The sequence below is a fragment of the Zosterops lateralis genome (assembly GCF_965231275.1).
Source record: "Zosterops lateralis genome assembly, chromosome: 8".
In the NCBI taxonomy this organism is placed as follows: Eukaryota; Metazoa; Chordata; class Aves; order Passeriformes; family Zosteropidae; genus Zosterops; species Zosterops lateralis.
The window spans coordinates 33,191,553-33,206,428 of NC_139768.1; the positions used below are offsets into that span (position 1 = coordinate 33,191,553).

Sequence of the window (14,876 nt, forward strand, 5' to 3'; positions counted from 1 at the left end):
TCATTGCTTTCCTCTCTGTACACTTTTATGCATTGGTTTTTAAGACCAGACTCTGCATGTTGTCACCCTTTATCTTTTTTGGCAGGGTGGCGCTTGGTAAATGGAATGTGAGCATCTTCTCTCTTTAAATCTTCAGGCAATGAGGAGAGCTATCTCGAGGAACACAGCCATGCTGGTCTGTTCTGCCCCCCAGTTCCCACATGGAATTATGGACCCCATTGAAGAGGTGGCAGAGGTAGGATAACCCTTACCTGTAGGAACTGGTGTGTTGCAGCAGTAAAACCAGCATAAGAGGAGTAGAGGGGTTCCAGGATGCTGAGCAGTGAATTTGGCGCGGGGATCCCACTGGCTGGAAGGGTATTACTGTCCTCACATGAGCTGCTGACCAACAGCAGGGTATGTAGGATGCAGTTTGGGAGTGAGGGGGAATGTGTGACTGTGAGACCAACCAGAAGTGCTTGTTCTTTGCTGTCTGAAAGGAAAGAACACCTAAATGGCTCACCTGGTGAAAAGGCTTTGATTTAGGGCCTGCTGCTTGTAGCAGAATTGATGTGGAAGTCTTGAGGAATGTGTGGAGGGGTAGGAGTCACAGGGCTGGGATCTTATTTTCTGAGCACACCTCTTGATTTCTTTCCTCTCTGTGCTCCAGTTTTTTATTTTGTATGTGACCAGCCAGGGCCTCTGACCTTCTGTTCATTTGGCTCACACCCTTTCACTTTATTGTGGATACTCCTTTCAGACAATGTTCTCACAATCCTTTGGCAAACACAGCAAACTACCAAAATGCTACATTGTTTTTCCTGTGTGTGGAAGGCAGGAAAAGGCATCCCCCAAACAGCCAGCCCTTCCACATCACCTGTCCTCCATGGCTTGAGAGTGGTGTGATGCTCTCAAAGGGTTCAGTGAACATTTAACTGTGAAATGCCAAATAGGGTTTGGTAACTGGAGTTTGGGTGCCCCAGTCGCATCATTTTGTCCCGATCTCTTGTTCACACACAGCTTGCAGTGAAGTACAAAATCCCCTTCCACGTGGATGCCTGCCTGGGTGGATTCCTTATTGCTTTCATGGACAAGGCAGGGTTCCCCCTAAAGCGTCCCTTTGACTTCCGTGTGGAAGGTGTGACCAGCATTTCTGCTGACACCCACAAGGTAAGGACAGGGGAGAAGGATCTTCCTGGGCTTTTGTTTTTTGGGTGTGATTCCTGTTATCATCCTGGCCTTCAGGAATTTCTTCCCTACTGTGTGGAGGAGCACTGCAGGGGTAGGGGCTGCTCTGTTCACGTGTTCTGTGCAATGTGCCAAAGTACAGAAGCCCTCAGGTTGGAAAAGACCTCCAAGATTGAGTCCAACCTGTGACCAGTCCCCACTTTATCAACCAGACCAGAGCAGTGAGTGCCACATCCACTCAGTCCATGAACACCTCCAGGCATGGAGATTCCACCACCTTCCTGGGCAGCCCCTTCAATCCTGACAGCCCCTTTTTCCCCCTCCACAAAGAGACTTCTGATTTCCAACCATAACCTCTCCTGGCACATCTTGAAGCTGTTTCTTCTTGTCCTATCACTTGTTTCCTCTGAGCAGAACCTGACTCCACCTATCTCCACGCTCATGTCAGGGAGTTGTAGAGAGTGAGAAGGCCTTCCTTGAGCCTCCTTTTCTCCAGGCTGAGCCCCTTTCCCAGCTCCCTCAGCTGCTCCTGGGGCTGCAGCCCCTTTCCCCTTCCCTGAACATGCTCCAGCCTCTCCAGGGCTCTCTGGCTGTGAGGGCCCAGAACTGGGCACAGCACTCAAGGGTCCCCAGCAAAGAGGGACAATCACTGCCCTGGTCTGCTGGTCACACTAGACCTGATCCAGGCCAGGTGTTGTTGTCACATGGGCACATGGTAGCTCATGGCCACTGTCACCAGCACCCCAAGGTCCTTTCCAGCCCCTCTACTCCAGCCTGGAGCTGCAGGGGGTTGCTGTGACCCAAGGCCAGGACCTGGCACTTTGCCTTGCTGAACCTCTGCCCATGGATCCAGCCTTTGCCAAGCCCTCTGCAGAGCCTTTTGCTCTCCAGCAGATCTGCAAATGGGATCTTGGTGAGGACTTGGATGCATTCCTGTGCCCCCTTGCTGCTTTCTAACCCTTTCTGTGCCCCTTGCAGTACGGTTACGCTCCTAAGGGCTCCTCGGTGGTGCTCTACAGTGACAAGGACTACAGGAAATACCAGTTCTTCGTAGCCCCTGACTGGCAAGGGGGAATTTATGCCTCCCCCTCTGTGGCAGGCTCCAGGCCTGGTGGGATCATAGCTGCATGTTGGGCCACTCTGCTGCACATCGGAGAGTCGGGCTATGTTGAGGCTACAAAGAGGATCATCAAAACAGCTCGTTTCCTTGAATCCGAGTACGTGGGTGCCCAGGGTGTGGGTCCTGCTCTTCAGCCCTCCTCCCAAACTGCTTTTGTTTTGTTTTTCCCTGGGACCTGCTGGGCACAGAACATTTGTTTGTGTCACGATGGCTGAGGAACACAGATGGGAGGGATGCAGGCACCTTTATTCAGCTGGGTTTTGAGAATTCCTTCTGCCTCAGCCATGCCTGATGGGGAATCTGGAGGGAGGACAAAAGAAGGGTTATACTCTTCCTTGTTGGGGTGCTTGGGTTAGTTACGTAAGATAAACTGATTTTCTCTACTTTTCTGTGTTCCCTTGCTTTTCTGTCTTCTCTCTTTTCCATTTCTTCCTGAGTTTATTTGACTTTAGGGTATGTAATGACCCAGGTTCTCTGGTCAGTACCAATGGCCCGGGCTGGGGGCATGATTTTTGGGTGGGAATGTGCTGCCATCTGTTCCCTTCTGCAGCTTTTCCTTTAAGGCTCCAGGTGGGTGGACAGAATGTCTGACCCCTGTAACCCTGATCAATAATTTCTTTTCTCCTCCTTCTTCTCAAGGTTGAGGAAAATTGACAGCATCTTCATTTTTGGGAAGCCAGAGGTGTCTGTCCTCTCCATTGGCTCGGATGCTTTTGACATCTATCGATTATCTAATTTTTTAGCTGCAAAAGGATGGAACTTGAATGTCCTACAGTTCCCACCAAGGTGAGTGTGTGTGGAGGCCAGGGAGTGATGTATTTAGCCAGGGTATGCAAGATGGTCAACTTCAGGCCATGTAGCTCTCGTGATTTGCTGAGTACTGTTGTCCATAGCTGATGAATTGTATGTAGAATTTTCCTCTGCAGAGCAGGAATCACTTTTGTAATTGCCATCATACAGCAGCGAAGATAAAGTAATAGTAATTGTAATGAGCCTGGCAGAGGACATATCATATTTCTATTTACCTCTATCTGATACAAGCAGAAAAATATAAATAACCAAGGCTCTTTCTCGTGTTTAGTTAACTGAGAGTTTGTAGATTGATTGATTTGTTTTTACTGTCTTCCACCTGCCCACTGAAGGAATTTAAAACAACAGTGAAGAGCTGATCATTTTCGATGTAAAATTAATCTTTGTCAGAGACTTTCCTTAAGTGGGAATTTGGGCTTTTGTGGGCAAAAGGAGCCAGTGCTCCCACATGCAGCTGCACTGAAAAAAATTTTGACTGGCCATGTGAAGCAAAACCCAGAGAGCCTGAGGTGACAGTTCAGAGGTGGGTGCTTCCTTGTGGTGATGGCTTAGAAGCTGCAGAGGAAGGAGAGGGAAATGGTGGCAGGGGTCACTGTGCCTGCAGGCAGCTGCATTTTTCTCACCAGAGGTACCTGGAATGAGGTGAGAAACTTTAACCTAATTGTGAAGTCAGAAAGGAAGGAAGAAGGAGCTGATTCTAGCAGGCATTTTGCAGGGATTACCCTTGGTGGGAATGCTGTTTTAAGGAGATACACAGTTATCCCTGGCCACAGAAGGGCTCAGCTGCTGTAGGGTGCTCAGAAGACGTGGAGCTGTGTGTACTGGAGGTGGTTAATCTCTGCCCTCTGCCCTGCCTGCCCAGCATCCATCTCTGCATCACGCAGCTGCACACGAAGCCCGGCGTTGCCGAGCAGTTCCTGAAGGACGTCAGGGACAGCATCCAGGATATCATGAAGGACCTCAACGCCAAGACCACCGGCATGGTGAGGAGGGCAGCAGGCAGTGAAGGGCTATCTGGGCTGGGGGCGTTTCTCCTGTGTAACAGCCTGCTCTTCTCTGCCTAGGGAGCCATCTATGGGATGGCACAGTCTGTCCCAGACAGGAGCCTGGTGGCGGAGATTTCCCAGGCGTACCTGGACGGCCTCTACAGCACGGATGTTCTCAGCAGTGACAAGCACATGAACGGCTCTCCCGGCCACCACTGACTGCAGTGCAACCATCAGTGCCTTGCCAGCGAGCACTGGGGTGGTTCCAAAGGTTTCCTAGGGAAAGAGATTGCAGTACCTTTGTTCCTACAATTGCAGGTCTGAGGGTGGCTTGATCCAGAAAAATTCCTTCCCCGTCTTAATCTGTTCTGAAATCTGCACTGTTTTCATGTCCAATTCCCTTTTTAGGGCTTTTCCTCCCTCCCCTCTGCCTGTTTTCATCATGGCAATTGATGGTGAATTGAATGTCCATTCCACAGCTCCGAATTCCTCAGGTATTCTGCATGTCACTTCATTCCGTGTTGTTTCTCCTCCTCAGAGCTGGTATTCAGCCAGCATCCAGCCAAGTGTTAAATTTGAGTTCTCACATTGTGTTCCATGGCTCCAGTCTTCCCGGAAGTTAGCGGTAGACAGTAAACTGGAAATTTTGTTTTCTCTTGAGTATTCCTGCAGGCTGCTGCATTTAACAGACTGTGCTGGAAGCCTTGTATCTGTGTAATGCAGAGCTGATAAATTGGCAGAGGGAAGGTAGTCATGGCCTCCCTTTGAAATCCCCTCTGGAGATCTCAGTGTGACTGCAATCGATATCTGCTGAGGGAGAGAAAAACACAACATGAAATCCTTTTCTGGAATCTCTTGAACAACAGCAGAAACAGAAACCAAGCGGGTAGTGTACGGAGAGGAACTGGATGGTACTGAAAACCCCAGGTACATCGTGGCTGTTTTGCACCCCTGCCTCTTGTAGAAGACATGCATTGACCACCCAGGAGTGCTGTTTTCCCTTGCACAGATCTGGAGGGAGGTGCAAAGCTCATTTCACTGTTCAGAACTTGAAGATTTTACACTGTCCCCTTATGATGCTGTAGCAGAGCCATCCAGGCCCTGGCCCGTGTCACAGCCAGGGGTGTCATGTGCAGATGGTTTTTTAAACCACAGTCTTTTAAGTATCAAAAAGGTGACTTTTGTAATAGCAGCAATCTCAGCTCTTTGCACTGATTCTTTTAAGGCACATTCTCAAAAGGGCATTCACCATTGTGCCTCGATGCTTCTCTGGCTTTTTTTTTTGTGGCACGCCAGGGAGAGTTGGAGGGTTCAGCTGTTCGACCGTGACCTTGGTTGTGGTCGTTTCTTTATGGTACTAATTCTGAAAACAAACCTCAAAGGCAGGCTGGCCTCAGAGGAAGCACCCTTGCCTGTTAGGTAGGATAGTATTTGTAATGAGCCAAGTCCCTTCACAGTGTTAGAAAGATGCTGGGAGAAGCAGAGGAAAGGATGCAGCAAGCCAGAGCTGTTCCAGCCTTGGGCACGTGGCTCAGCCTTCCTAATTTCCCCCACTGTTTTTAGGGTGAGAGTTTTCCCAGCGCAGCCTTGGGAGGCAGTTGTAGCCTCAAGGAGAAGCCAGAATCTCTCAAGTAGCATTGGAGTTACTCCTGCAGGGCTTTCCCATGTTTCCTTTCAGCTTTTTGCATGGAGCAGAGAGTTTCCCAGGCAGATTTCCACATGAGGGCGAAGACTTCATACTGTCTCTGCAGAGTCCTGTGCAGGGCATCTGAAGGCATCTTTCTGCTGTAGCCTGTTAGCCTGAAGCTGACCCTGGCTGAAGCACAGGAATTTTAAGGAATGAGGTCACTGACCAGCTCCTGCACAAACCAGTGAGCCTTGGGTCCAGCCATTGTGGGAAGGATCCTGCCTTTCCAAAAGCTTTATTCCCTGTGGTAGGAGACAGAAGCATTTTGGCCATCTGCCCTGAGCTTGATGACTTCATGCAAGTCTCTGAGCCCTTTTGAAATCATTGAATTGCCTGAGAGTCTCTGATGGTGATACCAGCCCTGGCAGTTTGTATTGGACCTATTTGTTCTCTCAAGGTCTTGCCAGTGTGACCATTGCTGTATCTCTGAGTTTGCAGTACTTTGGAGACAGTCTTCAGTGTCTGGCTACTGTGATGGTTCTCTTTGGAACCGAGATTTAACAGAACAAAAAAAAAAAAAAAAAAAAAAAAAGGGAGGTACTCTTTTTGTTTCTGCTTTAAAAGAAAGAAGGGGGTGGATTGGGGTGGGCTGAAGGAGAGAAACTCCCTTCTCTTCCTTCCCTGGTTGCATTTTCCTCCCAGGAAGTAGGTGGATCTAACAGATCAGTGCTCCATTTCACATTTTTGGATGTATTTGAAGATGTTATTTGTAAGTCAGTGTATTCTATTCTGGGCTTTGCTTATTAATAATATTTGTGAGTTTAATTGTTCCATGTGTATTTGTCCTATACTGTAAATGTAATCCTGTGGTCAGGAATAGGCCACTGTAATTCCCTGGTGTGTAGTTTTTATCCATCCTTGTCACCAACATGTAATCTGCATCTACTTTATCATGCCAAATGGTCTTGGAAAAATTGGATTTACAGGCTGTGTGATTGTTTCAAGCACAAAAAGAAGAATTTGATGATGAACTGGATTATGATCTGAAACTGGACGGTACTTTTAGACCTGAAGGGATCCTTGCCACAGTTAATTCCTGTGGGATTTTCAGGTTTCCAAGCGGGACATTCAATTTGTTGTTTGTACAAAGCACTCCCAAGGGATTCACCTGTTCTTAGGTACTAGAATGAAGAATATCCAGTGGGATGGACCAAGAAGAGATATGTGTCTTCATGCCATGGATTTCATCTGCACTTTTCTGATGACTTGGGGGAGAGGGGAGCGGAAAGGTTGTGCACAACGCAATAATACCTTGCCCAGTAAATCCACAAAGACTTTTTAATGGACAAATGGGATGAGCTGATCTGATGGCAGTTTTCTGCTTTGCTCTGATTTGCCACTGTCAAACTGGAGGCTGAAATAGCTGAAAAGCTGGTGAAAATGGGCCTGGTTTGTATTAAAATGGTGCGTTTAGCTATCTAGGCTCACCGAGCTCTTATTTTTCTGCTTCAGTGCTTGTTTGAATGAATGGGTTCCTGGGATTTGCTCATGCACAGCTGGTCTGTGGCAGGGAGGATGGTTTATGAATCTTACTAACTCTGCCTGAGGGCTGCTCTGTCCTTCTGTCAAAATGAAGGTGCCTGCATCTTGTGTGTGATGTTCAAGGATGCTGGAAGTTAAGAGCTGTGGATTTTCTATTAATACTTTGTAGAACTTTAAAGGGTTAAAAAAAAGAAAAAAAAGATCTGTACTGGGTGTTTGTAGTGTTTTCCCCCAGACTGTTGTGCTGAAAGCAAATGCTGTTGGTTTCACATGAGATCGTTCTGTTCATTTTATCAGTGAAGATCTTATACCACCCAATCCACCCACAACCTCTTTTTGGGAAGTATTTCACCCTAAGCAGCCCCTGCCCTGGTGCTGCTTTTGTGCCTTTTGGTTGTACTTTGCCTGTGTTTGTGCCTTGGCTGTGGCACAGCTGTGATTTTACACAAGCAGTTTGTACCTGCCCTGGCTTTAATCATTGTCTTTCAGACCCCAGTCACTCTGAGGTGAAGGCAGCTGCCATTTCTGTGTGTTTTCCTGTGGCAGAAGCACTTTCTTGAGAGCAGTCAGGGCAGTACCTGCCCTTGGGAGAACCTATTGGTGTCATTTGGTCAGTGAGACCTCTTTCCAAAGAGCCATCGGGTTAAATGAGATGTTTATTGTAAACATTTTCAGTTGGTATCCAATGAAGGCTGGCTCCAGTTGGGGTGAGACCACATGCCTGCTGTAATACTGCTAGAGAGGGGTGACAGCAATGACAAACTGCACAGCACCTTGCTGCTTGGTTACAGAGAAGCCAAAGGGTTCAAAAAACATATTTTGGACAGAAAGCACATTCCAGGAGGTAAGGAGCAACAACAGGGGCTGCACTGGGGGCAGGCTCTGGACAGATTTACAGGTGCAATGGTGTAACTTGACTCTGGGAGGACATCGACCTGTTGGAGCGAGTCCAGGGGAGGTACCAAGATGATCAGAGGGGAGGGATCACCTCTGCTTTGAGGAAAGGCTGAGAGAATTGGGATTGTTCAGCCCAGAGAAGGGAAGCTCTGGGGTGACCTAATTGCAGCCTTCCAGTACCTGAAGGAATGGACAAGAAACATGGAGAAGGATTTTTTACAAGAGCATGTAGTAACAGGACAAGGGAGAATGGATTCACACAGAATAGGTTTAGATGGGATATTGGCAAGAAATGCTTCCCTGTGACAGTGGTGAGGCCCTGGCACAGGATGCACAAAGAAGGTGTGGCTGTCCCATCTCTGGCAGTGTCCAAGGCCAGGCTGGAGCAGCCTGGGATAGTGGAAGGTGTCCCTGCCCATGGCAGGGGGTGGAACGAGGTGATCTTTAAGGTCCCTTCCAACCCAAACCATCCTGTGACTCTGTGATATGACTGACTCCTGGTAAGAGGCTCAGCAGCTGGGGGTGTGGGATCACACGGCTAAGGAAGGGTTTAAGGATGGAATTTTCAAGCTTGGAGATGGATACATGCACCCTGAGAAGTGCCTCCATCCATCTGAACTGCACTGGGGAGGTGCCGGGCTGTCTGGATCCAGGATCTAGCTTGGAAGTGGGAGAAGGCTCTGGCTGCAGCCATCTAGGCAGGACACAGTGGCACAGGGGGGTTTTGGCTGCCTGTATCCCTGGTCAGGAGAGGGAAGCTGCCACCTGCTCGATGAAGCTGGCCAGGTTGATGTCTCGCTCCGATAAACCCCCGCAGTCGTGGGTGCTCAGGGTGATGTGAACCTAAGGCCGACAGACAGGCTGAGTGTCAGTGACAGAAACAGCAGGGCTGCTTTCCCCAGTGCTGCATCTGATGAGGCAGTAGCTCCAAACTTGTTAGCAAAATTCCCTGGGGTGGCAGAGGCGCTCTGGCACTTGGCCTGGTTCTTGTCTTTCCTACAGCTCATCCTGGCCACAAGCTGTCACTGCCACCCCTGCCTTGGTCACAGCAGCCACCTGTGTCCATTGTCAGCTCACTCTTTCCCCAGAAGCTTTTCTTGTGGCTGCTACTTGATACAGATTTTAAAAAGGAACACCCTGGTGCCAGCCTTCGGCAGCTACTGCTCAGCTGGACAGGGAAAAAGAAAGAGGGATCTGTGCTAGCTGTAGGCTGGCTGTGACACAGAAATAGCATCTGAGGGAAAAGGTCCTGCTGATGGGAACAGGACTCACTGCTCCTGTTATATCCCTCAGAAAAGGGAGCCGCTCCCTGAAGTGCTCTGCTGTGTCCCCACCATCTGTGTTTCTTACCTTATTGTACACATTGAACCATTCAGGATGGTGATCCAATTTTTCTGCCTGTAGAGCCACTCTGGTCATGAAGCCAAAGGCCTGCAGAGTAAGAAGGAAAGTTAATTCTGCAATATACTGTTTTTCACCCCATTACAAGTAATTTTACACAGCCTGTGTCTACATAACCCAACCAAATGCAAAGCCTGGGATATTATGTGAGTTTTCAATGGGTTTTCCTCTTCCTGAGGAGTGTTTTCCCAGACAAACTCTATGCTGGGTCGAGCACTTTGGTGTCTTGAGTAGGTTACTTTGTTCAGCCATTCCATTTCAGGAGGGCCACAGAGGGCTTTCTTTGGCTGAGCTTTGCAGAGGGGACTCCCTGCTCTGCAAACCAGGTGTCCCAGTGTGTCAGACTCGGTGCCCCTGGCGCTCGTACCCGGTTGAAGTCCTTGAAGTGGAACTCTTTGAAGATGGCGTCTCTGCCTTCCACCTCGTTCCACCCCACGGCTCGCAGGTTTGGCAGCAGCTGCTCCCTCTCCTCCGTGCTCAGCCTGTGGGCTTTTCCTGCCTGGAAAGGGAAGGGAAGGGGAGCAGGTCAGTGTGGCAGAAGTGGGATGAAGCAGATGTTCAGAGCAATGAGGCATCCCATGGGTCCTGGAGTTATGGGAACATTGAGGCAGCTGTGGAGTGGGTGGGAGGGTTGGAATATCAATGTCCTCTGCTCCCTGCCTGGAAGACATCCTGCATGTACCAAGAAGTCCAGCCGGTCCCTTCTGTCCTCTCACCTCCAACACCTCCCACAGCACCTGAGGTTCTAAGAAACAATACCTGTGTGAAGTTAAACTCCAAAATACATTTTCTTTTACATACAAACTTCTGGGAAAAAAAAAAAAAAAAAGGAAAGAAAAAAAAAAAAAAACCAAAACCCCCCCCCCCCCAAAAAAAAAAAAAAAAAACCAAAAAAAAAAACAAACACCAAAAAACCACAACAAAACCAAAAACCTAAAAAGCTGAAGCTCTTGTGATAATTTCTAGATCTGAGAGTTGCCCTAAGGTTCCCGAAGCAGGAGGGCTTATTTTTTATTTATTTATTTAATTATTCATTTACTGAGGAATTGCCTGCTTTTGAGGAGAAAGAAGTGGTGTGGATCAGAGATGAGTCACACTAAGCTGCAGTTCAGCTCCTTTTTTCTATCTCCTTTATATTACAATGGATTTTAAGAGGCCATTTCTGCCTGTGAGGAACAAAGGGCAGAGGGAGGGATTGTGGTTGTACTTGTGTGCCCAAGGCAAAGCTGCTGGTACTTAGTTTTTAAGGGGTGGTAGTGGAGCAGCAGCAGTCTTTGGCTTTGAGGAGTTTTTATAGGCAGAAATAAAACTAAAATGAAGCTCTTGGGGATGGGGGCTGCCCAAGCCAGCTCTGCTCTGGCTCAGCAGGGAAGGCAGGAGCAAGGGCAGAGGGGCACTGCTCTCAAATGTTATGTTCTGGCACTTAAAATTCTTTCACAGCATTGTTCTGAGTTGGAAGGGGACCCACTAGAATCATCCAACTCCAACTCCTGGCCCTGCACAGGACAGACCCAAGAATCTCACTGTGTGCCTGAGGGCATCGTCCAAACACTCCTTGAGCTCTGGCAGGTTTGGGTGACTTGACCTTTCTGGTTGGTGATGATAAAGACCTCTTTGCAATTTTTTTTCCTTTATGTGCTGTAGAGCCAAGTGTGGCAAGTTGGATGTGAGTCTTGACAAATCTGGCCCAGTTTTTTGTGGGTATTTGGTCAGCAGCCCCTTGAGATGCTTTGTTTGGCCATCAATGTTCAGAAATGGCACCTTAAACAACTGAGCAACTGAGGCAAATCATCCTCTCCTGTGGTAATCCTGCACCCAGGCTGTACAAAACCAGAGAACCAGCTGTGAAACTGATGTTTTTGTGGGTGTCTCTTGCACTTTTTGGGGAAGATTGGAAAGATGATACCCCATTGTAGCAATATGTCTGTATAACAGGCCATTCTGATGTACCAGCCAAACTAGTTGTGAGCAATATTATCAAACCACCTGCAGTTTTGTTGTTAGAGCTCTCAGGAATTCATCAAGGTTATTGAGAAAACAACAGGATCAAAAAGAAGAAGAGAGCCTGAGAAAATGTCTGCAAAAAATGTAAACCCTGGGTAGGCAAAGCACAACGTGAGGATGGAGGCTTGACCAATTGGATGTCCTGAAGGATGTGTGCCTGAAGCAGCTCAGCCAACCCAGAGATGTCCAGTGGACAGTAGATCTAGAATCTATATCTGACATGTAATGTAAACAATAAACAGCTTCTGTTGGAATCATATTGGTTCTGTTATTCAGTGACTCATTTCCCTCCTGCACCCCATTTCTGTGGCTGTGTGGGTGCCCACCTGTCTGTGTATCCATGACCCTTAGACTGCACTAATGGAGTGGCAAGGTGTCACTGAACCCTGCTGTGGGGTGGCTGGGGCTGGAATGCTTCCTGTCCCCTGCCATTGCAGCTGCAGGATTTTTGGGCAAGGCCTTCCTTGCCTCTGCATATCAAAATATGCCTCCTGTGTATTTTGGATGACCCCGTGGCAGCCTCTCTCTGTCACCCCCTCCCCACCCCCTCAAAAGTCAGCAGAGCTCCGGGCTGGGAGGGACGGCAGTGAGTAAACATGACTTAGCTCAATAAACGCTCAGTCGTTGCCCTTCCCTGCTGATGGTGTGATAAGCCGGGCACAGGTAGCTTAGCAACTGGATAACGTGGGGACAGAGGATGGCTCTGCACGGGGCGCTGGCACGGGGAGCGGGGGGGAGGGTCTGATGGGAATAGGGCAGGATTTGGGAGCAGGGGCTGAAACCTGCTCCTTATCGGTGCTAAAGAGAGGGAAGGTAAAAGCTGGAGTTGTTGTTTGGAGCAGAGGGGTATGGATGTAGGGGGCTGGGTTCCAAACCAGCCTTCCATGGGCAGAGCAACAGAGGGATTTGGTGTAATTGTTCTTTTTCTCCGCTGTGACTCTGTGGGAGGATGGCCCCCGGGGCTTTTTCCAGCCCAGCTCCTCCCAGCGCCAGAGGGAGGCATGGGCAGGCTGAGGTTTGGCCCACAGAACCAACTCCTCCGGCCGTGCCAGAGGGCAAACCCTCTGCCTGGAGCACCCCCCTGCCCTCCATCCTGCTCCAATCCATCCTTCTGCACCCCAGGACATTGGCAGCCTGCTGGTTTGGTCAGGATGGCATCTTAATGCTTTCATGTGCTCTCACTCCTTTAAAACACACTCTTCTCGTTAGGGAAATGAAATTACTTTGTTTTCTTGTGCTGGTTCTCAGCTGCCAAAAAGTTGTGGGTTTTTTTTGGGTTTGTTTGTTTGTTTGTTTGTTTGTTTTGTTTTGTTTTGTTTTGTTTTTCCCAGCAGGAAACAAAGTAGATGCATTGTGCAGCTGAAAGAAAGGAACCAGCAAGGGAGGTTGGGAGAATCTGAACCCTCTTTGCTCTAACTAAAATCTTCCCTTTTACAGAATAATGGAATGGTTTGAGTGGGAAGGGACCTTAAAGACCATCCAATCCCACCCCCTGCCATGGGCAGGGACACCTTCCATTGTCCCAGGCTGCTCCAAGCCCCATCTAACCTGGCCTTGGACACTGCCAGGATGCAGGGGCAGCCACAGCTGCTCTGGGCACCCTGTGCCAGGGCCTCACCATCCTCACGGGGAAGATTTTTTTCCTAATGAAGGGAAATTCCCAGAATTTCCACCTAGGAGAAGGTGCAGTGGGCAGCCCTGGCTGAGCGGGCAGGGCTGGAATGGTGAATTCCACAAGGCCCAGGGTTTTTGCTGCTGTGGAAAAGCCGATTTCCAGCGGGCCCGGGTGTGTCGCAGGGCTGAGCGGATGGAGCACACCTGGGGGTCGTCCCTGCCCTACGGAATGTGAGGAGGGGTCGGGCTGGCGGAGCCTTTCCCTGCCCTGGCGGAGGAATGAGCCCGGGGAGCGCTGCCTTCGGGAGCTCGGCGGCGGCTCCGCGTTACTGATTAACGCCAGCGCTCCGCTCCCTTCTCCCTTCCCGCCCGCCTCCCCCGGAGCCTCCAGCCGCCGCCGAGACATTTCTGCCTTGGAAAAGGCACAACAGACAGCCGGCTTTCCCTGGCTTTCCCGGAGCCACTTACCATGGCCCGCGGCTCTCCGTGCCCTCCGTGCCCGGCGCGGCTCGGGTGATGCTGCCCTGCCGGATCCCGCCGGAGCCGGGGCTGGCCAGGGGCGGCCGGAGGCGTGGCGAGGCCAGCGGGTCCACCCACGGCCACCGGGCCTTCCCAGCGCTGGCCACCTGCCTGCGGGGCCCCGCGGGGCTCGGGGGCTCCCGCACAGGATCTCTTGGGAGCCCCGCACGACGAAACCGCGACGCGTTTTGCCCCCTGTCCCGCGGGTCGCTCCCGTAACGTGGGGCACAAGGAGAAGGTGCAGGGATGGAGGGGGCAGCGAGAGGCGGCACCGCTGGATGCGGCACGTGTGACGAGGGCGATCCATGAGCTCCCTGCACCGACAGTCCCCGGCGGCATCGTCTGCAGCCCGGGTTATGTCCCAGCCGGGTTATATCCCAGCCCGGGTTATATCCCAGCCCGGGTTATATCCCATCCAGGGTTATATCCCAGACGGATTATTTCCCATCCCGGGTTGTATCCCAGCCCGGGTTATATCCTATCCCGGGTTATATCTGGGTTATATCCTAGCCCGGGTTGTATCACAGTGGATATGGGATGGAAGAAGGCAAAGTGCCCCACACAACACTTCCAAGCCTTCCTAAGGTGTTTCCTGCTGTTGCCCAGGGAATGGTGTGCTCATGGATGCTGAGTGCTGCTCCCTGGCATTTTCCCTCTCCAGGCCAGATGGATTTGTGCCCATGTCCTGCAGCTCATTGTCTGCTAAATGCACTCACACGATGGGCAGTTTTCCAGTGCTGACAACAGTTTTTTACTGTGCTGGTGTGTGTGGCAGACAGAAATTCAGCCCCCTGCTATTCCCTCATGGCTTTCTTCACCTTTGAAGCAACTAATTCCAGATTTTTTAATTTAATACAGTATGACATACATCCCTTGTATATACTCTTGTGCACATTTTGTTTTCCACGGTAAGGGACTGTGGGTACTGCAGAGATGATTTGCTTTTCCAGCAGGCGAGTCAGGGGGAAGTAAATCCTTTCTCTTTTTTTCTTTTCTTTCTTTTTTTTTTCTCTCTGCAAGTTTGTTTGCCAGGGTAAAATGAAAAGGAAAAATGAGCATCTTCTGTGTCCTGGGAGATCCTGAGTGTCTGTCCAGGGAGAAATGACTTGGAGAGCAATGAAGAACCTCAGAAGAAAATAATCGTGTGCAGATGTGGGGCTGGGAGCTTTGCTGTGGATGGCAGGAGGAG

General features: G+C 49.9%; 2 protein-coding genes across 2 annotated transcripts in view; one reads left to right on the top strand and one right to left on the bottom strand.

Annotated features, from left to right (window-relative positions):
• SGPL1 (sphingosine-1-phosphate lyase 1) overlaps positions 1-7,188 on the top strand; it is a 30,562-nt gene extending 23,374 nt beyond the window's left edge. The window contains exons 9-14 of the mRNA XM_083866054.1: positions 137-235; positions 1,000-1,149; positions 2,146-2,384; positions 2,927-3,073; positions 3,960-4,080; positions 4,162-7,188. Of these exons, the coding sequence (XP_083722180.1) occupies positions 137-235; positions 1,000-1,149; positions 2,146-2,384; positions 2,927-3,073; positions 3,960-4,080; positions 4,162-4,302 (897 nt within the window). The 3' untranslated portion in view covers positions 4,303-7,188. The remainder of the gene's footprint in view (positions 1-136; positions 236-999; positions 1,150-2,145; positions 2,385-2,926; positions 3,074-3,959; positions 4,081-4,161) is intronic.
• Positions 5,320-13,827, bottom strand: PCBD1 (pterin-4 alpha-carbinolamine dehydratase 1). Its single transcript, XM_083866055.1, has 4 exons — positions 13,637-13,827; positions 9,918-10,049; positions 9,500-9,580; positions 5,320-8,992 (listed from the first exon to the last, which is right to left on the bottom strand). The coding sequence occupies exons 1-4, from the start codon at positions 13,637-13,639 to the stop codon at positions 8,894-8,896; spliced, it is 315 nt and encodes a 104-aa protein (XP_083722181.1). The 5' UTR covers positions 13,640-13,827; the 3' UTR covers positions 5,320-8,893.
• Between the last annotated feature and the right edge of the window lie 1,049 nt (positions 13,828-14,876).